Source organism: Euprymna scolopes, chromosome 4 (assembly GCF_053919585.1).
Source record: "Euprymna scolopes isolate OS-2025 chromosome 4, ASM5391958v1, whole genome shotgun sequence".
Lineage (NCBI taxonomy): Eukaryota > Metazoa > Mollusca > Cephalopoda > Sepiida > Sepiolidae > Euprymna > Euprymna scolopes.
The window spans coordinates 96,980,282-97,005,940 of NC_136485.1; the positions used below are offsets into that span (position 1 = coordinate 96,980,282).

Here is a 25,659-nt window from a genome sequence, read left to right on the forward strand (position 1 = left end):
AAGCATTTAAATTTAGCGATGTCAATGAAAAGCTGTTGACTGACTGATAATTAGGTCAGGAGTTGGCGAAGAAATGAAATCTCATTTATTTTCTTCACCACGAGGTCGTTCCCCGGTGTCCAAATGAATAGCAATTGTCTGATTTGAGAGATTTTCCACACAGTGATCAAAGCTCATTTGCTTTCTGGACGTCCCCGGCACGAAGCTGGAAAACGGCCTTCGCTGTCGTTAGTTTCGCTTATTTTTTTATAAAAAATACAAACAGGCAGGACCACAGGATAGCATGAATTTTATAAAATAAGTCGCTCAAATAAAAGATAGATGCGACTTCCTTTCGTAAATCAGAGATATATATCTAGGGAGTATATAAAAAATAAGAAATAACCCCCCCCCCCCAGCCTTTGTCGGACATACAAAAAATGTACACAGATTTTCGCTTTTATATAATAGACTAGCGGGGGTACCTGAGTGTTTGTAGATATAAAAGAAGAAAAAGTTTTGATAGGCAGGTAGGCTCGAACCTGAAGCCTTGAAGCGAAGGCGGAAAAAAAGCGTGATAACTTACCTCGACGCTATGAAGGCAGTGGAATGAGTGGATGAAATTAAATGATTAAAAAGTTATGTGACAGGTGCGTAAATTTAATGAAGTCAAACATCATGCCATAGCGGAATTAAATCCCGCACTTAACTTTGGCTGTGAGGCAGTTTTTTTTTTTTTGTTTTTTTTTGTTTCCCCAAGATGTTGGGGAAAACCAGCTCCCCATATAAAGGGGAGTGTCTACATGAATACTATTGTCTGATATAAGGGGTTTCTTCAGCATTGATCAAACCTCATTTCTTCTCTGGACGTCTTGCCACGAAAGGCAGAGAACTTGACTTCGCTTTCAGTTTTGCTTTTTTATATGGAAAAGCCAAAGAAACACACGGAGAGTAAAAAATAGGTTTTAAGAAAGAGTAACCGCCTCGACCCCCTCCTCCAAAGCCTTTGCCGGACATACACAAAAAATGCACAAACGCATACACATTTTTGCTTTTATATAATAGATGATTTTCTTTTGTAATGGTGTAATTGTAAAGCACATCTTATTTCATTTGTTCATTTTAAAAAGGCAGACATGGTTATATAAAATAAAAATAGAATTAATGTTAAAGCTTGTGTATTTTTTGTTACAATAAACCATATGCTCCGATAAAAAGTTGAGACTCCAAATGATAAAATGTTGAAAATTAAATCATATTCTAAAATAAGCTTCACCTTTTTAGTTTTTCAATCACCTGACATTTCAAATGATTATTTTTACTTTTTTTTTTATTTTCCAATATCAATTTGAAGAAAAGAAAAAATGTTTTTATCTATTTGGCCAAATAAACCAAGAAATATATTCAAATTTGTTATATTTGATTTTTTTAGAATTTGTATTTATATTTTTCCAAATCCAATTGTTCATATAATTATTTCATCTTTTAGACCTTGATTTTATTTTAAATCTAAACATTATCCCCAAATATTCCAGAAAAGATTGAAGCGATCCCGATCTAGAGGCTACCAAGAAAAACAAGAAGCAATAACACGGAGAAATGAAATAGACTGTCGAATAAATGCATGGCGAGATGCCATCTCTCAAAAAGAAGCCCAATATAAAAAGGTTTGTGGATTTAAATATTTTTTCAACATTTCCAAATTTTTTCATCAATGGTTAGAGCATAGTATAAAGGTGGTTGTAAAGTTTTGTAATATTTATCAAATCTGTTCAAACCATAGAACTTGGCTGAACTCAAACTAAGCCATAGCCTGATAAAACAATCAAAACATTTGTGTGAAAGGTGCAGGAATCTGTTTTTGTTGCAAAATAGATAAAATTGTTACTAATATTTTTCTGTGGTACAAGTGATGAGGTTTTCAAAGTATGGAGTTTTTTTGTCTACAATGATTTCTGTATCCAACAATTTTCATAAGCTTTTCTAAATCCTCTTTTTTTAAAAAAAGGAATCACCACTTATCAAGGCCTTGAGGACAAGAGTTAAAGAGTGTACATTGGTCAAAGGACAATATCATAGTAATCGTTAAAAGTGGAAATTTGGTAAATTGGATTACTTCCACAGGTGTGCAATTCTTAGAAAGAAGCTTTGTTTATGGAATCTACGTTTAGGTTTAGGCAGAGATAAAGAGTGGGGGAAATTATTGATAGTGTTTACAGCCAAACGGTGTTTCTCGTGAATGTTTGGTGAGGGGGGGATCATAGATTGGAGCTCGGACGAGCACTTGCCACGAAAATAACGATAAAACAAGAGACAGGCTTGCAACATCTCTTCTGTGAGAAAGAGGTTGCAAGGAAGAGAAAAGGTCAAACCCCACTAGGCTACGAAGTCTATTCTGAACTCTCTCAAGGCAGAATAAGATCTTCCTAGCAGCTCCTGCCCAAATGTGACAGCAGTACTCCATCCTTGGATGTACCTGGCTCTTATATAGGTAGAGAAATGCACCAGCAGATATTGATCTACTGGATCAATAGAAGGATCCCATCATTTTTCCAGTGACCTTAGCAACAGTTTTGATGCATGTATTCCATTTTAGATCAGGAGTAAACGTCAAGCCCAGAAGCTTGTCAAAACATGGAGCTTCCCAAAGACGAGAGCCATTCATTTCAGTTGATACCAGATGGGGATCAGAACGTTGATGATGCAAAGATAAAAGCTTGGTTGTAGATGCATTAAAAGTAGCCAGCCACTTTTTTCCCCATTGTATCACATGCTCAAGATCAAAGGAGAGAGAATCAGAGAACTTGGCCGTTTATTGTCTTTGATGTGCTGCCATAGATGGTAGTGTCGTCAGCAAAAATGTCTATGAATGATGTAAGTATGTGATTTGGAAGATCATTAATATAGATCAGGAAAAGAGTTGGACCCAGGATGGACCCCTGAGAGATTCCAGCATTAATACTATGAGCTTCTGATTTCTGCCCATCAATCACTACTCTTATGAACCTATCAGAGAGAAATGATTTAATAATTGAAAAAACTGTCTTTTGATATAACTGTTAGATGATAAAAACTTCCACCAGAAGAGTAGCAGAAACTCATCATGAAGCAAGCGAACAACAGCTGTTGTGTTTTGAAAGAAACAGCTTACCTTATAGGCTTGTATATAATGTTTATCAGCAATTTTCACTTGTGAAGTAATCAATTTTGAATAAAGTTAATGTTGGTTGTCAAGAGAGAAAATGCGCCTTTCTAAGCCTTCCTCATCTTAGTTTTTTAATTGTATAGAATGGTGTTTATCATTTTTTTAGGGGTATTTTATTGCATTTCTTAGTTTATTCACGCGTAAACTTGTATATAGTCATTTTTTGGGAGGGTGTATTTCATCTTACAGATAATATTGGGTCATCAGGAGAGAATATGCAGTTTCGGGACCTTTCTCACAACGGCTTGTTCGTGTATCTTCCCCCCCCCTCCCCCCAGTGAGACCCAGTTATCTGAATTGCATTCAAATAAACTGCTCAATACAATAAAAAAAAAATGACATTTGATAATTAAGCAATTTCTTTTCTAAGCAATGGCTTTGCACATGTCGTTCAATGTTCAAAGACTATGTCTGACATTCATTAAGACATGCTCATATCGAAGAAAATAATAATAAACAATAATGATAACAGCAATAATAAAACTAAATATATATTTAACGTTAAGATAAAAAAAAATATATACATAAATAAATTAAAAATATTAAAGAAATAGATAAATCTACTCGGAGATAACTACATTGTAGACACTTGCTACCATATCATGTGGTATCCCTTTTCGCCTAGAACCATATTGCATATTTTTCAGTTATGAAGTGTTTGCCAGCTGCAATTCTTTTTTCAGCCTTTAATTCCAAGCTGGCTCAAAAATTGATATAGGGAGCCTGCAAGGAAACTTCTTGTTCCAATCTCAACAGCTCGAAAGATTGTAACGTAACCTTCACGGATCAGCTCTCTTTTTAGGTCTTCATGTTTCTCTATCTTGTATTGTTGTTTTTCTACCTGGCTCTTATAAGGTATTGTAAATCCAATCAAGATGAGTCTTTTCCTTGTTATGCCTTGTTCATGTATTGGCCACACTTGCTGATGCAAGGCTTAATTATTTCAATTGCATTTGAATGAACTGCTCAATATAATAAAAAAAAAATATTTAATAAGTTAGCGTTTTCTGTAACGAGCAGCGGCTTTGTGCGCATGCCATTTAAATTTTCAAAGGCTACATCTAAATATTCGTTAAGATGCGCTCATATCGAAAATAATAGAAAAACAGAAAAGAGGGGGGGTAAATAAAAATAAAACAAGTATAAGTAAATTAAACAAAAAAAAAAAAATATGAATAAATCTAATCAGAGTTAACTGCATTGTGGACACTTGTTACCATTCATGCGGTTTTCCTTTTTACCCAAAGCCATATTGCACATTGTTCAGTTACTTGTATGAGGTGTTTACTAGCTGCGATTCTTTTTCGGCCTTTCATTCCAAGCTGTTCTAAAAGTTGATATAAAGAGGTTGCAATAAAACCTCTTGCTCTAATCTTAACAGCTGGAAGAATTGTAACGTAGCCTTCACAGGTTAGCTTTTTTTTTCTTTTAAGTCTTCATATTTCTCTATCTTGTATTAATGTTGTTTTTCTACCCGGATATCATACGATACGGTCGCTTCAATCAAGATGAGCCTTTTCCTTTTTATTGACAAAAGAACAATGTCTGGCCATTGACCCTTTACTATTATAATTTTTGGATAATTACTTTGCCAGTCAGGGAGATCTGCAGCGACTATCCAATCATTGATTCCTGGAATATTTTGGCTATGTACTAGTAATGGTCCAGTTATACATTTTGATCCAATCTATATTTTTCCTTTTTCAGCAAAAAACTTGTGGCTTATATTAGCTGCTTCGGGCTTCATGTGGTTACGTATTGTTGTGGTCAGTTCCTCCAGTACCCTATTGTGCCGCCACATATATCGGCCATTAGCAAGAACTACCACATATATCGACCATTCTGCAAGAACTAAGAACATATTCCATAGTCTGGGGTTTTTCTTTGCATTTCTTGCATTTGGCAAGGTTAGTCATTGTAGGAAGCATGTCATAAGTTGAGCGTATTATGAAACTCAGTCTTAGCGGCGACATATGCCAAATATCATTCCACGTAATGGATCTTTGCATAGCTTCTTCCCAGTTTGTCCATTGTCCCTGCTGTGACTGTTGAATGGCTTTTACGAGCCTTTTGCTTTCCTCCTTGCTCCTTATTTCCTGAATGACCAGATCTCGACGCTTTTTGGTTGTAGCTGTAGACCATCTTTGCTGGTCGTTCTCAGTCCAGATTTCCCTGTCTGAATGAGCCCAATAACTTCTTTGAAAGCTAGTTTCTCTTTCGCCTTATTTATAGCACTCAGACTTTTCATTTCCTCTGTTTTAAGAGTGTGAGTAAGAGTGTCTTTACAACTGTCATTGGAATTGTCCAACATCATCTAGAATCTGACTTTTCCAGCTCCTCTGAAGATGACTTGAGCGGCAATTTTAGTTTGGATTGTTTGCTATATACGGTTACGTTTGATAATCCTGGAAGCAAACCCAGCCATTTTCTTATATTTGCTGATTTTTGCTATTGCCTCAACTGTGCTTAAAGTTACTTCATATACGAGAAGAGGCCATAACAGAATTGGGAGGAGCATGTAGATATCATACTCGCAGTGAACAGTGCCTGATTGTCTTTGGACTCTCATCAACAATTTTAATTGTCACTTTAACCTGCTTGGAATCTATCATATCATCTTCCCAAGCTTTTTATTGGTTCTTCTGAGACAGTAGGGATTTTCTGACCACCCACTGCAAAGCAGATATCTTGATGCACTTTTCCCTTTCTGAAGGAGAAGCTTCTGGACTTCTTAGGCTTGAAAGCCATTCTGGACCAAACTATCATTTTATCTATAATGCTGAGTAACCTGCAGGTGTCAGCTTCTTTTGATGTGAGGATCGTGGTATTGTGAAAAGCCTTTAATGATGACATTTCACATTCTTCACCTAATTTTGTAGGATTTGCATCGTTTCCTGCTGCTTTGAGAATTATTTGCATCGCTAATACAAAAAGTATAAGTGATACTGTACATCCCATTGCAATTCTCACCTCGAGTCGCATCCAGTTTGTCGTGTAGTCATTTGTGGTAAACTGCATATGAAACTCATCAAAATACGTCGCAATCATCTTGCATATTCCCTCTGGGATGTGGTGCATTTGAATTGAATCATTTGATGAGGCACAGATCCATATGCATTAGCCAAATCGAACCAAATGACATCCAAGTCAGTTTTGTAAGTTTTCGCTCTTTGGATAACCTTTCATATCATACTCCCATGTTCCAGACAACCTGCTATTCCTTTGCTTTTTGCACAGAAATATCAATATATTCATTTGATAGTAGGTATTTTGTTATTCTTGAAGCCATTACTGCGAAAAATATTTTTCCTTCTACGTTAAGAAGTGAGATTGACCGAAATTGATTTATAGCTTCTGAGTTTTACTCCTTAGGTATGTACACACCGTCTGCTTTCATCCACTGGTTACTGACATGATGGTTTTTCCATGCCAACCTCAAGTTAATATAAAGCCATTTAAGTACTTTAGGGCATCTTTTGTAAAGTAAAACAGGTATTTCATTTGGGCGTGGTGCAGATTTAGTTCTGGTTTGATAACACCTTTTACCTCTTCATACGTCATTATATTCATGTTGAACTTTATCAATCTACTATTTTGTTTCAGTGGAATGTGCCAGTTGTGATCTGAATATCTGTGTCTTAGATGGGTTTCTAAGACATGTTTTGTTTTTAGTATTTCTGATTTTAGTTGTTGAAATAGATTTCAGGCATATTTATATGATCCTTGAATGAACCATTTGCACTCTTTCCTCCACTTCAGTCATTTTTTCCAACGCGTTTCGCCTTGCTAAGAGTGCTATGTTTATCTTTGAGGTATTTCCATATCTTTCATAAACCATCTTTTTTATTAGGATTTGAAACGCAGAGTTGTTGTTTCAGATGTCTTTTCTTATTCCTTAGATCTGCCATCTCCCGCTGTCGTCTGTTTTTCTTGATGGGGGATTTAGTTGATTTCACTTTCTCACCATACAATGTAATGCAAATACAGTATATAACATGACCGCATTGTTCTAAACATTAATCATACTTCTATCTATCCATTTTTTTATGTAATGCATTATTGTATGATCAAGCATGCACCATTCTTCCAAATTGCCTGCCGAAGGAAATTTGATTCTGGGGAGTTTCAACTCTACTGACTCAATTGCTTGGATAACCTCGGCATTGTGGGTTGCATCCTGGCCTTAGTGTTTCGACGTCTTATCTAAGATATCAGAGCGCTGCATGTGAGTCACTGGATGACTGGCACATCCCTTTTTGGCTTCGGTGAATCTTTATTCCTTTTTGGGGGTTGAATTTTCATCCACAGACGCATGGGAATTTCATATGTTCTTTAATCATAATTCGTTGGTATGTCTGAGTCATATCTTTTTGATCCATCATCCTTCCTCTCTTTCGGTGGATCTTGAGCGCATTTTTCTTTATCTGTGTCTGTAGCTTATGTTATAAGAACTCTGGATTGCTGGCCTGATGAGTTCATTTGGTCTTTCCCAATATCCCCTGTCTTTCCAGGTGTCGCTGATTTATTCCCACTCACCATTCAGTCTGTTCCTGAAAGTCAACAGACTATCCATGTCTCTAAAAAATAAATTATCTCTGGTACTATTCTATAATGTTCAAGATCACAGGAAATTATAAAGACAGCTAAAGCTTTATTTACCTAATCAGGAAAAATGAACTATGAATGAAAAGTTGTTTTTATTCTAACTAGTCCTCTTTCACCATTCCTTCAAACCCGAACTTCCTCTTTAAATATGGTCTGTATTTATTTATTTTTAGACTGAGCCTCTTGGTTTGAAATTTTGTCACCTAGATTCAACATTTTTCAGTCAATTATATATGAACACTCTGAAAAACTTGATGGAAAGAAAAACCAAACAATTATTTTAGAGTGAGAGATCAGTTTCATATATAAGTTTATTGTAAAATCATCACCTGTTTCCCAGCTATTTTAATATCTTATGGCAATTAACCATTTTTTTTTTTTTTTTTTTGCTGTGTAAGATAGATTGTACATTTTTCTGAGGTGTGTCTACTTTTTTAGACAATTATGTGTCATTTTATGACCTTACCACTCAGATTTAGGGTAAAAAAATCTAGTTAACTACCCTAAAATGTTAGAATGGATTGAAACAGAAAGGAGAAATGCTTCCCAACACCTTGGAAAATTTCATCAGTCTGAAGTACATAGTATGAAGGCTGGTGTGCCTCCAGAATTTATTCTGGGCCCAAACCTCTTCCTAGTCTTCAATGATCTCCCAAATCACATTCTAAGTTTATTCATTGACATTTATGTAAAGACACAACCATCTATGGCAACACTTCAAAGAGCATTAATGATCAAGGTCTGTCTTTTGATATAGTGCCGTGGAGCTGGCTGGTTACTTTATATATCTATAAAAGTGAACGTGTCTGTGTACATTTCCCTACACAATAACTCTGTCAATTTTCAGTCTACAGACTCGAAATTTGATATACAGGGTACTGAAATTTGGAAAAATATTTGTAATCCATTTTCGTCCAGAAATTTGTCTGTTAAGGGGTCAAAGTTCAACGATTTGACCTTTGAGAACTCTACCAAACTCCTCCACCAATTTTGGGTATAAACAATTCGATTGTCTAGCCTTAATTAGAACCTACGCCATTTCCGGTTTGGTGGTGGTCATAACCAGCAAATACGTCAGGTTTCCCCCCCCCCTCCCCGTTCTTTTCCTCCTTCGCGGTACAGGTTCGAGCCTGCCTTCCTACTACTACCGCCTTTTTTTTTTTTGCTCAACATACACCTCCGGGCAACGCCAGGCCGAAATGCTAGTGTGTGTGTGTGTATATATATATATATATATATATATATATATATATATATATATATGGGAAAACCAGAGAGATCCCATTCACAAAAAACTAATCAGAAATAAATCGTTGAAATAAGTCAAATATAAATAAATAGAATAATAAAACTTAAAATAAACAAGACTAATGGGTTATATGTGTAAGATCTATTGAGGAAAAACTTAAGAATGTGAATATATGTAAGATTTTTTGAGGAAAAAATTAGGAATGTGAATATATATATATATGTGCGTGTGTGTGTAAGATCTCTTGAGGAAAAAATTAGGAATGTGAATATTTATGTGTGTGTGTGTGTGTGTAAGATCTCTTGAGGAAAAAATTAGGAATGTGAATATTTATGTGTGTGTGTGTGTGTGTAAGATCTCTTGAGGAAAAAATTAGGAATGTGAATATTTATTTATGTGTGTGTGTAAGATCTCTTGAGGAAAAAAAAATAGGAATGTGAATATAAATCAAGTAAATAATTATGTACAAATTAATAATTTTTTTGATGAGACGCTAAGGGGAGATTTTAAATTTATCCCTGAATAAGTCTAACGACTTAATAAATTCTTCTATTGACAGAAAGGTTTTCGTGAAAGAATCGAGACTGACTCTAAAATCCTTAAATGCTTTTGAGTCAGTCGAGTCCAAAAAAAGCAATCCTGTGATTTCAAGGAAGCATTAACCAATGGCAGATTTTATAGTGGAAAAGGGTCGAAAACGACGTGGTCTACTCAATCTAATTTCCAATGAGATATACTGATTAATATGGGTCTGCAAATGTAAGCAAACTCGCATTAACCTAATTAATTAACCTACATAATTATTTCAATAATTCGTAATAATCGGTTAATTTGTTCGACAATGCCTCTATATAAACTGTATATATGTGTGTGTGTGTGTATATGTATATATAATTCCGTACATGTGTATGCTATCTTTTTAAGTTAAGAAACAAAATTTTAAAAAGCTACATAAAATTATGTAAAATTTACCAGGGAAGAAAATTAAAGTGTTCCTGTATTTCTAAGTGCCTATATGCCCCATAAAAGATCAAATATAATATATTTTTATGAAATGTTAACTATTCTGGGATACAATGAGTTATCGCGAACATCTCGGTCTAATTTACCTAAACAAAGTATGTAGACCGAATCTCTTTTAAAAAGTTAAAATTTTCATGGGATTTATATATGTATAAAATTCTTAGGGGAAGAAAATGGTAGTTTTGTCGAATCACTATGCTATTGTCTATGTGCCTTTACCACGAAATGGTACAAGGGCACAGAACATACTTTTATCAATTTTTCTTAAATTAAAAAAATAAATCAAAAAATGTTGAAACATATATACTTTCGTTGCTACTCCTGGCTTTTTAATTGCGCGTCGTTTTCATTTTGTAAATCGTTATCGTATGTGTTATTAAAATGTTTGTTTCATCTTTACTTTGAATGAGCCTTTTTCTATACATGTCATAGTTTAGAGGGTGCTTTACCAAAATAAATTAATGCTATTTTCTCGGTTTCTTTTTACGTGATCAATCGCCTTATAGATCCAACACTAATTGTCTCTTAGATAATCTGTTTAACTAAAAAGATAAAGTTATTACATTTATTTATGTATAAATAAACAAACACAAACTTTCCTTCAAGTTCAATCGCCCCCCCTCCCCCATAGTGTAGGGAGTACAAAAAGTGGAAAATATAACAAACGTATAGTAAATTAGGTTACTAGAACGACGATGAGGAGATAGTTATTCGCCAAGAAACACAGAAAGCGTTTAAAGTAGGATAGTTAATCAAGGTGTGGCTGCGGTGTGTGCACGCGACCGGACATAGCGGTCAATATAATTAGGACAGTTTTAGAAGCAGGAGAGTTTTGCGACAGTTTACAGACAGTCTTGATTTTTGAACGTCTATGGGCGGTTTTAAGTTCCAAACAGTGGACCACAGTTGTTGATCCTGCGAGAAGGATCGGAGAGATTAGAGTCAAAGATGGAATGAGAATGAAATTTGCTGGGGACAGACATGACCAGACAGCAAGCGATCGACAACGTTTGATGTTCTCTTTTTCTACGATACATGTTATAACCCCAACCGCACAGATACTGGGAATTGTTGTGTGCTTCTTGTGATCATTCATGAATCTTTCAACCTTTCCAATTCAAAGAAGGTTGTTTATAGTTTTCTGGTCATAGTTGATCTGTCCTGCCAATTCTCTGGTCATCTGACGTGGAATTTTGTAAAAAAAAAAAACACTTTTGCTGTTGTTCAACAGATGTAATAAGATCAGATATTTATTATGAAAGAGCAAAAGTGCAACTGAACATACTGAAACGTTTGTTTTTTTTTCTCACATGGTAGAATTCAGCTAAAGAAAAACATGGAAATATAGTGTAAAAAAGAAAATTAAAGATTTTATAGGGAATTGAATTTGAAACTTTACTATTAAAATTAAATAAGAATTAATTCATGTCTCACAATTTTTCCAGATAGTCATATGATGTAACCTCGAGAGGTAAACTGCTTGTTAAATGATGTTGTAATTTTTAATTGAATGTAATCTTAAATTGTAGTTTTCGTTGATGAAACATTTAAATGATAGCGGGTCAGACAGCTTGTTAGATGATATTTAGCGAACTGTAATGCTAGACAGCTGTGATATACAATTAATCAGGTGTGAGAGAATATAAAAATAATGAATTCCAGTCGCAAAGGAAAATGGAGCTGCGCTTAAGTGAAACATAATTGGAGATAATTAATAGACAGAGGAAAGGGAAAGCTTTTTTCGTGCAGTTGGCAAATGGCTGCTACAGTTAATTGAAACAATCGAGTGACACAAAATCATCAATTTGTATTACATGACCTTCTGTTGAATATTATTTGCACGTTTCGACAGATGAAGCTTCAACTCTCTCTTCTCCAAACCTCCGATTTGAATATGAAAAACACCAGCATTACGAGGTAGCATCGCTCTGATCGGTGTTAATGTCATTTACCATTATGAAAACGATCATACAATCATGTTTTCTTGTATGAATTCTGAAAAAAACACAGTCACTCTCACGTCCTTTACACATTTGATTCGAAAGATTGAACTATATAAAAATCACATTCATAACATAACTTTGCATTGTGGATAAAATAAAGTGTTTTTCCATGTCATCTTATGCAGGGTATTTGGAAAATGAATAGCATAAAATAGAGCTTATGTTGTACATCAGTAAAATGTTGTGACTTTGAAGGCACAACATCTTGGTTCAACCATCTTCAATTTATTTTGTCAAATGTGGAATCTTTCTGCCGAACACGAGAATCTGCAGAGATTTCAGAATGGAACCTTTATCTAATCTGCCATGTCAACTATGATGAAAAAAATATTCTCAATTATATTTTTAGTATTGCCCGAACTGACTATTGAAATTTCAGCCTCTCGAAATGTTACTTAAATGTAAACACCTAGTACTTAATCCATTACGTCACGGCTCATTATGGGTCCTGGGAACATCAACCTGAAAGAACAGTTGGAAATGACTTACATGCCATACATTACGACCATGTAATCCCTACAGCCACCTACCTTGAAAATGCTGCTGTGAAACCTGACATAGTTATATGGAATAAGTCAGAGAGAGTTGCAATCTTGATTGAAGTGAGTGTTCCTAATGATGGCGGTCTTAACAGAGCTGAAAGAAAGAAACAGACCAAATACCAAGGTCTCATGTATGATATGAAAAGAAACTGGAACCTAAAGGGGATATCAATCATACCAGTTATCATAGGTTCTACAGGACTTATGAAGAAGAACCTGAAGTCCTACCTAACTAATATTCCTGGTGAACCAAGTGCAAAAGAGATTCAGACAATTGCACTTAAGGGAACAGCGAGGATACTAAAAAGAGCTCTCGGTTGGTTTCAATAAAAAAGCGGGGCAATGTTGGCAGCTGGTTTGGCTGCCCCATACCTAGCATTACAATCTTCAAAGGAAGAAAAAAAAGAAAAAAGGGGGGGGGGGCAATTCTAATGTGAATTTTGACAGATATTGCAATAAGTATTTACTAATCTTACGAAGCTTAGCACAACATATAGCTAGATTGATTTGTACATATATTTCCCTACGTTTTGGAATACTGTTACAGTGTGATAGTATTAACTAGCAGGCCGCCCAGCGTTGCCTGTTCGTAAAATTTGCTTAAAGATACTTTAATTTATTTAGATTTCACATTTGTTATTATAGTTCCAATCCTCTATTGATTAATATAGTCTACCCAATATATACAGGGTGACCCCCCCCCCCCAAAAAAAAACGGGGCCCCAACTATAATTAGTCCCGTTTCTTAGTGTTTTGTCTGAATGAAACTTTGGTCATAACTAGTTTATTATATTCAAAACATCACATCAAAACACTAGGGTCTTTGGCCTTTTTTTTCTCCGTTTTACAGCATATGTTCTAGATGGCCTCCATTGTGCTTTTATTTTTTTGGGGTCACTTTGTAGTAGTAAATTCCAGTGTTGCCCATTTATAAAATGTTTTAACGTGATATTTTAATTTATGCAGATTTTGTATTTATTAATACAGTGCCAATCCTACATTGGTTATTATATTGTACTCAATATATAATAGTACCCCGCCATAGCTCTATCATACAATACACTTTAATGTAATGTCATAATTTATATAGAAACCATTGTTAAAGAGCCAATTTTCTATTTTTTTATTATATTGTACCTAATATATAGTAATGCTTTCAAAAGTTAAAAAAATGATTTGGGTTACATTAACTAAAACCAACACTAAAACATTTAGCGCTTAAGCCTAAGTCGTTACCATTTGAGTTAAAGCTTTATTTAGTCTTTCGCATATCTGACTTTTCGTATATCTATGACTCAGTATATTAAGAAGCTCGTTTTTAATATCAATGCAATTCCGATGAAAACTTAACTTTATATAGATATAGATAATTTATTGATTATTTTAAATTGTAATTAATGCGCCCTTGCTAAACACTTAAAATTATATAGTAAAGATCAAGAGTAAGTAAAACGTCCTCCCTTATATCTCGAGGTGTAACTTATGAAAAAGGAACCTTCCGGTAACCCTAGAATCTTGTTGACCACTTTACTTTAGTAACTGAGTATGACAGCTATATGTAAATGCTGAGCCGTGTGTGAAATGATGTCACTGTAAGGAAAAAGAAAAAGATTATAAAAAGAACGTGTGCGCAGAGGTCAGTGAAAAGAAGCACGATCACGTTTTTATCAGGAAAGTACCTGGAAATAAATGTCGTTATTACAACACTAAAAGTTAGTTGAGTTAATATTTGCCCTCTTTTCCTAGCGATGTACTCTGCTACAACGTTTTGGGTCCCAGGTGTTTACATGTTAACGCGTGGGTAAACGTGTGTAACGTTACACTTTTGCAATGTCACATTTTAACGGTTTTCAGTCTTTCCTTTTGTACGTTTTTTTTATTTGTTATTCCATCTGTTCTCTTTGTCCTATACCTCAAATTCGAATGTAGGCCACAAGGTCAGTTTCTAAAAATGGGGCACTTAAATTTAAATAACATAAAAATTGACTCAGTATACAAATATTCCTTCTTCAATTCACGAGAACAGTAGCGATGAAGTGGTCTATCAGAATAGATACTATACTTTGTTTCTGTCTATTATCTATTTATCGATTTTTGTTTAATGCAGCTATACCACAACAATAAAAGGTAACTTTGTACTAAAACTAGAAAACAAAAATGTTTTAGGGGTAACCATAGGGTTTGCATTATAAAAGACATTAAAATTCTGAAGTTTGTGACTTGTCAATTTAACACAGATGTTATGTTTGTCTGCGAGATTGCAGTTAAATTTCGGATTTCTTAACAAATATAAAATGGTAATTGATGGCACCTTGCTAAACATTAATTATTATAACGTGACCATTAATTAACGGTACGTGAAATAATCCTTAGAAAGTAGTGCCCTCCAAGTAATTCAGTGTGATAACTAATAAAAAGCTTTCGAGTCGCTTTCTACTATGACCACTTACTTGATTAGTTTTAAAAATGTAAAATGTTGGCACTTATACATCTTTTAATATAACTGAATAGATTAGAGTAAGGATAGGAGTAGTTTAGTGATAGGTTAGAGTTAGCGTAGAGTTATTTAAATTTAGGTTAACGTATGTATATTGAAAAAGATATATCAGTACCAACATGTTCAGTAACAATGTTAACGACAGTGTTAGCACTTATTCATGAATCTATCTATATATCTATGAATATATAAATTGCCTCAATTTGAAATGATTAATTAGCTTTTTCCTTGAAGAATCTCCTCCCGCTTTGATTATGACAGGGGCTTTCATATGACACTAGGTGCCTTCACACATTGTGTCCCATCGTGAGGTGCTTTGTTTCTCGATTCAATTGTCTTTTGTTGTCCTGTGAAGTCTCCGGGTTTCTTGTGTCATCTCTGGGTTTCTTGATCCCCCCGCTGGTCCGGTCTGCTTGCTACAAATGAAGAGTCCTCACCACAAACAAACAGAACTCTGATAAACAATAATAAACTATTATTTTCTTCAGTTCACGACTGATAGTTTAATCTAAGGCGACTACAAGTAGTAAACAGTGTTTGACAAGATCAAGTAAAAGTCACAAATCCCATTAACAGTTTAGTTAACATCAAGCCCTCAAGGGCCTCCAAGCCAAGGAGCGCTTGGCCGGCCTGACTGTTTAGTTTGCTCCAGTTTCTCAGAATCCCTTTTCCGAATCCAACCCCTTTCCCTCAAGGAGGGGAGTAGTTAAAAAAAAAAAAAAAAAAAACCCTTTCTCTTTTCCTCTCAAGGCCTCTCTTTGTCTCAATCACTCAATACCTCTTCCTCCTTCCTGGGAGAGGGGTGGTTGCTCACACTGATATCTGTGTCAGTTTTCTGGATTTTTTCACTCAACACTGTATGGAGTCTCTATCAGTAATGCTTTTCCAAATCAAAATATCTTCTCCAGCATTTCAAGAAGATAATTTTAATTTTGTCTCCGTTTCTGAGATATGCCATCTGGCTTGTGTATAACAAACTAAGAATGATAGTGCTGTGGTTGGTCCTATATCACTAGTTAGATTTTTATATTTCTCTGCACTCCCCACCCTATCTCATCTGGTCAAACACCCCTTCACTGAAGTATGCACCTCGCTGCATGCACTCATGGTACTCTATTGTTATAAACTTCAAATGGAAGACTTACATTTTTGTTTTATTTTTTTTTTTTTATTCAATTTTCATCCCACCCAAACAAGGCACAGTGTCACTTTGAAGCAGGGGGCTACTATCCGGGACATAATTTGCAGGGACATGAGTAGAAAGATGTTTGTTCACATTAGACTTGAACTTATCAGTACAGTTGGGAAAGCAGAATCCCGGAAGGGAGTTCCAAAGACCTGCAGTTCTGGGAAAGAAACTATTGGAGTAAAAGGCTTTCTTGCACCTAGGGATCTCTACTGTAAAGGGGTGAGACTTAGTGGCTTGTCGGGTTTAGTTACGTCGAGGAGGTACAAGTGTTTGCAGTTCGTCAGAGCATTCACCATTAAAGTATTTGCAGAACAAACAGAGGGATGCAATATCTCGTCGATGGAACAGAGGCTGAAAGGACCTATCAGGTTGGCAACTCTCTTTTGAACTCTGTCCAGGAGCGAGAGACAAGCAGCAGATGCACCAGCCCAGATGTGACAACAGTACTCCATACATGGGCAAATGGTGGCCTTATAGAGGTACAGGATACTTTCAGGCGTAAGTAGTTTTCTAGCATGGTAGAGGGAGCCAACCTTCTTTGCAGCAATGCTCTCAATGTATTTATTCCAGTTCATATTCCCTGTAAACATTAGGCCGAGGAGTTTAAAAGAAGTACTTTCAGGCAATGTGTTCTTGGCCATTGCTATTGGTGGTAGAGAAGGTTTCTTGTAGTTATTGAAGGAAACAAGCTTAGTCTTGGCAGCATTGAATGTGACCATCCATTTTTGTCCCATTCCACTACAGATTGAGAACACTTTCCTAGTTTGATGATTTTTTAAACCTTTTTTGCCTTTTTATTTTTATTACATTGTTAGTCTGTCTACTAAGATACATTGTTAGTCTGTCTACTAAGATACATTGTTAGTCTGTCTACTCTATCATTATTTTCATAGTAGGTGCTTGACTGAGCTCCAATCTATACCCTCCCCTCTTAGAAATCATTTAAAAGAACTTATCCAGCTTCAATAACTGTAATTTTCCTTTCACCCTCTGTATGCCTAAAACTGAACAGAACTTCTATAAGTTAAGTTTCTTTCTAAGAATGTCACGGATCTATGGAACACAATATCACGCAGCTGCTTTCCAATATTAGCAAATTCTTGTCCTCTTTAATGAAGTAATTTTGGGTCAGTCTCAACCTTTGTCTCCTGACAAACTCATTAACCTTATTTTTGAATGGCTATAATGCTCTTGATAAGTGCTGACTCATTTGTATATAAAAAAGAAACAAAAATATAGTCTCCATATAAGGGCGCAAAGTGAAAAATTGCCAGTTACTGTAGATGTAAATTTAATCTAAGTTTTCAAACTTAGATCTACATATACTCTATCATGTATATTATTCACCTTTCCTTTGTAAATGTAGCAACTACTACAACCATTATCATATTATTAAACAATTTACAAAATAAAAAAACTACTAAATGTTGTTTTATGATTTATTGTTTCAATTTTATTCATAAAAGCACAAGCTTTATGCATACAATTTATAAGAAACTAGTGTTTGGAGGTGTAAAAGAAAAAAAAAGTGTTAGTAGTCAGACAGGCTCGAGCTTGTGACGTGATGGAAAAGAAAGTGAAAGAAAACGTGACATCTTACCGCTATGCTATGAAGCCATAGGAAGTGAAAAGCGTTCAAATTTAGCAATGTCAATCAAAAAGTTGACTTGCTAAGTGAATGAGTTCATGCAGGTGCAGAAATGAAGTAGCAATACACATGGACAAAAAAAATGCTCTGGATAATCATGGCTTTCAAGGGGTTTCTGCTACTATAGTTATATAAAATAGTCAAACCAAAGCACTTGACATCTTCGAAATACCACCGTTTTGTTCGGAAATGAATATGCTTTCAAAATAAATTAATAAATAATAATGTACATTATATATTTTAAGAGTGATAAAAATGTGAACAGTGTTTTCGATAAGATTTTGTAACGACCCCCCCCCCTCCTGATTTGTAAATGTGCCTAACGTGTTTGTATTAAGAATTTTTAATGAAATTTGGAAACTAGCAAGAAGAGATGTCAAGTCTAAGTTTCGGATTTCCAAAATATATTTGACCACTCGTTTTTTTTGTTTTTTTTTTTTGCTGTGTTAAAAAGAAAGATTTCAACATGACGAGTTTGGAAAATTTAGAAAAAAATTTGCTTTGGAGAATCACTGTTAAATAAAACAATCTTATTACTATGTTTATTCGTTAAAAAAATAATTGTACATTGTTTTCTCTTGTGGTATGTAGCAATTTAAAAACCTATCTGGAAAAAAATTGTTTTTAGTTTGAATGTAGACTGATGTAGTAATAGTAGCAGCAGCGATAGTGTGATGTAAAGACGTTCTTTTTGTTTTTTATTCCAGATCGATTTTTTTTTTTAAATTGAAAATCTGGTTATAAATTTTTTTACATGTTTCGTTAGAGCTATATTTAAAAAATTTAGATAGTAGTCAAATTTAAAATACTGTTTCACTTTGAGCAACAGTTGTGAAATATTTTAAGTTCATGTGTACGAGCGGTACAACCCTTTTATATTTTAATTTATGTCTTTTTTTGTTTTCAGCAAATTATTATTGAATAGAAATTAATGTTTATTAAAAAAAATGATTAAAAAATTGCAAAATCGATATTTAAATATTTGTTGGAGGTGCTCAGTTAAGAAACAAAAGCAAGAAAAAGACATGAAATGTAATTAAAAATCAAACCCATTCAAAATTTGTAAACAATTTTTCAACTTTAGCAAAGAGTTTTATTTTATATTAAAAAAAAAAAGAAGTTTTTTTTTAATATTTAAATAGATGGGACAAAAATACTTCATACTTTTCCAGAGATCATGTTTTCTGTTAAAGTGATGTCACTTGTTTTAAATTACATTTATTTTTGTTTATTTGTCATAATTCTTGTAAACTTTCACAATAGATGTCAAACGCTTTTAACAAAAAAAAAAAAAAAAAATTGCTTAATCTTACATCTAACCCTAGATATGAGTAGCAAGCCTCCTCCTAAAACCTTAGCCTTAACAATAACGCTAAGTCCAAGTGGCATAGCTCCCCACCAAACAAAATTCCTTGGTAAACTACATATGTGTCAAAAATATAAGTGCATATGATTAATCTCCCATAAAAATAAATTAGTCAACTGTCCTAAAATGCTAGAATAGTTTTGAAATGATGAATTATTTTACATTAAATTTATGTGAAATCAACCCCCACTCTAAATTCTAAAATTGTTTTGTTTCTATCAAGTCTTCAGGATGTTCACACATAATTTCCCTTAGCTCTATCGTTAACCAAAAGTCAGTGGCAACCTCCCCACCTTCTCATAATTGCACAAAGACTCTTAAAACCACATATAATCGCCTTTTAGAGAAAAAAAACAAAAAAACTCCCAGGATTTATCTAACATAGAAAAAAATTGGGTTAACTACCCAAAAATGCTGGAATAGTTCAAGATGAGAAATCATTTTACATTAAATTCTAAAATAATTTTTGTTTATTTTTTATTAAAGTTTTTCAAAGTGGTCTCACGTCTTTAAAGGTAGAATCACATATTTTGGAGAGATGATCAGATGGGGAGGGGTAACAGAAGGTATTAATCTACATTACTACCAAAGAAATATTGCAATGTATTCATTTTTAAACAGTCTTAGATTTAAATATCATTTTTTTTGTACATAAAATGCATTACAATTCAGCTTTGAGTTCTTTAACTTCTTTTCTTTTAATGGATACATGGCATTTTTAAGTAATTGCAGCATATTTATGTGCATTTGCTCCAAATTCTTTGGAAGTCATTAATTTCAAGAGATTTTCAGTAGCATATCCTGGTTCCTTGCACAAAAATACACTTACATAGCAATTTTCATTGCTTAATCTACTGTTTTAACAAAGATATAACATTTTTACTGAAAAAGTAGTGTAAAAAATGTGACAAAATGCATATAGTCTTAAAGAAGGAAAAATATCCAAATGTGCAAGTCATAAAAATAGTCATAACTTCCTTAATTTTAATCGGATTTAAACATTTTTAAGATTCTTTCTACGCTTATCAAGCTCTTTCTATGTATGCCATTATTGAGATACGTTAAGCCATTTCAATTTTTTCATGTGTATTGCTAAATGAAGGTTGGCTGAAGGCCAGTTCAGCTCCCCCCCCTCCCGTTTCATTTATCTGTTTCCCCACGATGTTGGGGAAAACCAGTTTCACACAAAAAGATAGTGTCCAAATGAATAGCAATTGTCTGATATGAGGGGTGTGTGTGTCCCCCACATTGATCAAAGCTAATTGTGTTCTGGATGTTCCTGCACGAAAGGCCGAGAAGCTGCCTTCGCTTTCGATCAGTCTCACTTTTATACAAAAAACACGAATGAGGATGGAATAGCATGAATTTTATAAAAGTCAATCAAAATAAATGTAGACACAACGTCCCTTCGCAAATCATAGATATTATCTAGGGAGTATATAAAAAGTTGTAAAAAAAAGAAAAACTTTCTTGGATATACAAAAACGCGTGCGCTACTTTTGCCTTTTATTTATATATATATATATATATATATATATATATATATATATATATATATATATCTCCAAAAAATTGGGTTAATAAATTTAATCAATTTATATGAATTCATGAAATGATTATTTGCACCTGGAGGATATAATTTAAAACTTTTTCATATTAATGGGTTACCATTTATTAAGGCCTGGTGGCTACTCTAGGATAAGGATTAAAGAGATTCTCTGTTAGAAGATGAATGCCACTACAAGAGGATTGGAAACGATTGCTGAAATGGGCACAAGATTACTTGAAGCAAATCAATTATAGGACGGCTCAACAAATATTTGTTTATATTATATTTTAAGACAACCATGATGTAGTCTGGTAGGAAGCAACCTTGTGGTAGTTTGTACGACAAATTGAACTTTCTTTTCTCAAACATCCATTCATAGATGTTCAATTTTTTATTTTGTTTGTTTTTTTTTGTACAGAGAGAGAAGTAAAATTTCTTTCCTGTGATTGTAGCCAGTTTTTGTTGTGGTTCATCAATTTGTAAAATTCCTTGTACTCTACTATTTATGTTTCTAATATTTGTTGATTCTTAGTTTTTTTTTTTCATTCTTTTTCTCAATTGTATTTTCTTTAGGATAAAGAAATGAAAATCTGTGTGGATTCGGTGCTTGGTGAAGTTAAAAAGAAGGAATCTGATGTTTACAAAATGTTAGAGTTGATTAAAACTCTTACTAAACTCCGAAAGATCCGTAAGGATAAAGGTAATATTTTCATCAGGAATATTCTCTTATGTTCGCTTATTATGCAACAACTGCTTTCTGTTGTTTGGAGAAGGAACTTGCTACCAATTCTTACATTTAAGCACATTTCTTTCAGGACCTGGGGCGTTTTTTTTTGTTTTTTTTTTTGCCTGTGTTAGCTCCATCATCAAGGCTACAAGCAGTGAACAATATCTGACCAGATCCAGTAACTGTCATGACATTGAGATATGGATCCCAAATGCAACGACTTCCAATAGCTTCATTATGCCATAATTCCTTGAACTATGTATCTGAAGCTTAGTATTGGTGAGATTTTCCATGACATGTGCTTTGTGTCTTAGCTTGTTTGGCCATATACAACATAGCACCTCCTACTTCAACTCATTAACGCATAACCTTAGGTATGAGAGTGTGCAGAGACCAAGAAAAACCTCTAGAGTTTGAAACCATCGCAGCACTTTAGATACCAAAATCAAATGATGATGATGTTATGCACTGACTGATTTGTTTAGCTGCACAGAATTTTAAAAAATATTTCTTACTTTTAAAACCAAGCTGTTCTTTATAAGTGACAAATTTTGAAAGATAAATAACTTTGGTGTGTTGACAACAGAAAAGGTGATTATATATTTTTTTTTGTTTTTGCTTTTTTAAATTTCATTTTTTACTATAAAATTTAAATGAAGAAGCAAGAATTTAATAAATTAAAAAGTTTACATTTTAAAGAAAATTATCCCTCTTATTTTAACCAAAAAAAGTGGTGTTTCTGCTATGCAAGTCCTTTTGAACTTTTCAATCAGCATATTGTAGAATTGTTTTAGATAAAGCACAGCTGAGATCATCTTTAGCATTATGTTTACTTCTAAACATGAGTTTTATAAAAATAAGATCATTTTGCTAATACATATGTCAAATTGGTAATTCTTACCTTAATTAGATTATATTTATGACTTTGTGATCCTAATAAAATATATTGGGAAGCTTTGCTTTGGATGATATATTGTTTTAGATCCAGAAAGCCAATAATGAAATACAAAAAGATTGTCATTATTTATAGTTATTGTAAATGTTCTCAAAAGTATCTAAAAATAAAAAATAGTAACCTCTGGATTTGTAACATTCAGTGAATTTTTTTTCCCCTTACTTTAAAACTGCCTTTTCATATTTAGGAAATGAAATAATTTAGCACAAATTTATGTAATCCAAACCTATAATGCAATAATTCAAAAGAAATTAGCATCATCTGCCATGCAAAAGAAAGTTTCCATGGTCTGCCATATAAAAGTAATTCTTTTTTTTTTTTCTTTTTTTTTTTTTTTTTTTTTTTACATGGGGGTCACCACTTATCAAGGCCCGAAGGCCACTCAGGGATAAGGGTTATTGCGTGTACCGTAATCAATGAGATAGTATTGTAGTAATCATTAGTATTGGGTTTTAATAGTGCCTTACTTAAGGGAGTGGTTTGTCAGGAGTTTGTTTATGTTGGACTTGAAGACGTCCAAGTTGTAGTCAGGTGGGAAACAGGCCAGCGGCAGAGAGTTCCACTGGCATGCAGTTCTAAGAAAGAAGCTTTGCTCATGGAATCTATATTTTGATTTAGGCACAGATAAAGAGTGGGGAAAATTATTGACAGTAGTTTCAGCCAAGACGGGTGTTTCTCGTGAAAGATTGGCGAGGGGGGACGAGAGATTGGAGCTCAGAGGGGCACCTGCCATGGAAATAACAATAAAACAAAGACAGGCTCGCAACGTCTCTTCTGTGGGAGAAAGGTTGCAGGGAAGAGAAAAGGGCATCCCCCACTAATCCACGAAGTCTATTTTGTACTCTGTCAAAGCAGGATAGGCAGGATTTAGCAGCTCCTGCCCAGATGTGGCATCAGTACTCCATCCTTGGACATACTTGGCTTTTATATAGATAGAGAATTGCATCAGCAGTAAAATATCTTCTGGAGTGGTAGGATCCCACGATTTTTCCAGCAACCTTGGCAACAGACTTGATGTACGTGTTCCATTTCAGATCAGGAGTAAAGGTCAAACCTAGAAGCCTGTCAAAACATGGAGCCTCCCCAAGACGAGAGCCATCCATTTCAATTGATGCCAGATGGGGATCAGAGCGTTGATGATATAAAGATAGAAGCTTGGTTTTGGATGCATTCAAAGTGACCAGCCACCTCTTCCCCCATTGTACCACGCACTCAAGATCAGAGGAGAGAGAATTAGAGAGAACTTTTTCATTTACGGCCTTTGATGTGTTGCCATAGATGATCGTGTCATCAGCATAGATGTCAAAGTATGTGTTTTGGGAGATGATTGATGTAGATCAGGAAGAGAGTTGGGACCAGGATGGACCCCTGGGGGACTCCAGCATTAATACTGTGGGCCTCTGATTTCTGCCTATCAACCACTACTCTTATGAACCTATCAGAGAGAAATGATTTAATGATTGAGAAAATATTTCCAGTAATACCGTAGCTGGAAATCTTGTGAAGTAGATCCTTATGCCATACCTTATCGAAGGTCTTCAATATGTCAAGAGCAATTGCCCTGGAAAGGAAACCTTTGTCAAGAGATTCACTAATCCTATGTGATATAACCGTTAGCACATCTGCTGTAGATCTTGCAGAGCAGAAACCATATTGCATGTCACTAAGAAGGTTGTTTCTGTTGAGGTGTTTGACTACTTCTTTAATATGAATTCCAACAACTTACTCATGGCACACAGGAGACTTATTAGTCTGTACTGAGAGGGAGATGACTTTTCGCCTGAATTCTTAAATACAGGGCATACTGATGTTTTCCAGGGTGTTGGAAAGCACTTCTTAAGGCAACGTTTAAACAGTTTTGTAAGTATGGGGGCAAGTTCTGATTGGAGCTTTTTTAGCACTATAACTGGAATGCCGTCAGGGTCAGTTGCTTTACTGGAATCAAGGTTCTTGATTAGCTTGGCAACCTCACGCACAGATATTTGTATGTTTTTTTAATTTTTTTTTTTTTTTTTTTTTTGTGGCACATAAGGTAAAACCGTAACAATTACCCACTAGTATGGCATCGAGAGGCCCTACCAGAAACTACTGTATGGTCCAGAATCCATTCACCAAATGGCAATACAGCAGCCCTGATACTTTGCACCTGCTGATAGGACAGCCTTCTTAGTGGTTAATCCAAGGTTCGGGTCCCTGACTATCAGGCGGGTAACGTCAGCCTAGATGAAACGTTTACCTCCAGCACCCTTACTAGTGACATGACCACAAGGATAGACATAGAAACAGAAATTTTCCGACATCTCAGGCTACTCTTTACAAAGTACTACCGACCTAGAAAGCAGCTTTTTCTTTACCCTTTGTCAGAAAAATCACTCATTGGAAATGAGGACTGAAGGACAAAAAAGGAGAAGCGAGAGTTACTGGAGCTGCCGATAACACATCCACATGCATTATCTACTCTCCATTGAAAAAAATAAATAAATAAAATAAAATAAAAAAGGTGAGAAGGACTTATTAATATCTACTTAGTATAAATCCGTTGCCCCATTCATGGCTTAGGATAGTACTTGAAGATAGTCTCCCCTCTCATGTTAATGCATGGATACTTTTTGTCTTTATCTAGGTCGAGCTGGGATGTTAAATTGCTCCACCTCCACCCCATAATAAATATGCTATAATGGAACTTTTATCAAATTGAAAAAGTCTGGTTATTTTTAACTCGTTTAAAAAGCTGGTTAAGAAGTAATACCTTTAGGGTTATGTATTAACTTTAGCTAGAAGTAATGCATACTTTAGAAGAAAAAAAAAAATACAAAAAAGCCGCATGTTTTTGAGTTCAGATAATATGCAAATATAATTTGGGAAATGTTCAATTTCATGGGAGACTTTTTTTTTTTTTAAATATAAGAAAAAGTATTGGTTAATAATAGTATTTTTGACAAAAAAAGATTTAGGAGAAAGATAACAAAACAAATTCAGGATTAAAGTCAAACCTGTAATAAGAAAAAAGAAAAAACTAGACATGTTAGTGTTTTTAGATTAGTAGGCTGCAAAAGTTACGAACAGAAAAGTTTCTTATGGTCCGCCATGCAAAAGAAAGCCCATAAGTGATGATTCACACC

General features: G+C 34.5%; 1 protein-coding gene across 1 annotated transcript in view; it reads left to right on the forward strand.

Annotated features, from left to right (window-relative positions):
- Nucleotides 1–25,659, forward strand: part of LOC145269030 (uncharacterized) — a 202,028-nt gene that overhangs the window by 152,685 nt on the left and 23,684 nt on the right. The window contains exons 4-5 of the mRNA XM_080124624.1: nucleotides 1,515–1,646; nucleotides 21,429–21,555. Coding sequence (XP_079980750.1) covers nucleotides 1,515–1,646; nucleotides 21,429–21,555 — 259 coding nt within the window. The remainder of the gene's footprint in view (nucleotides 1–1,514; nucleotides 1,647–21,428; nucleotides 21,556–25,659) is intronic.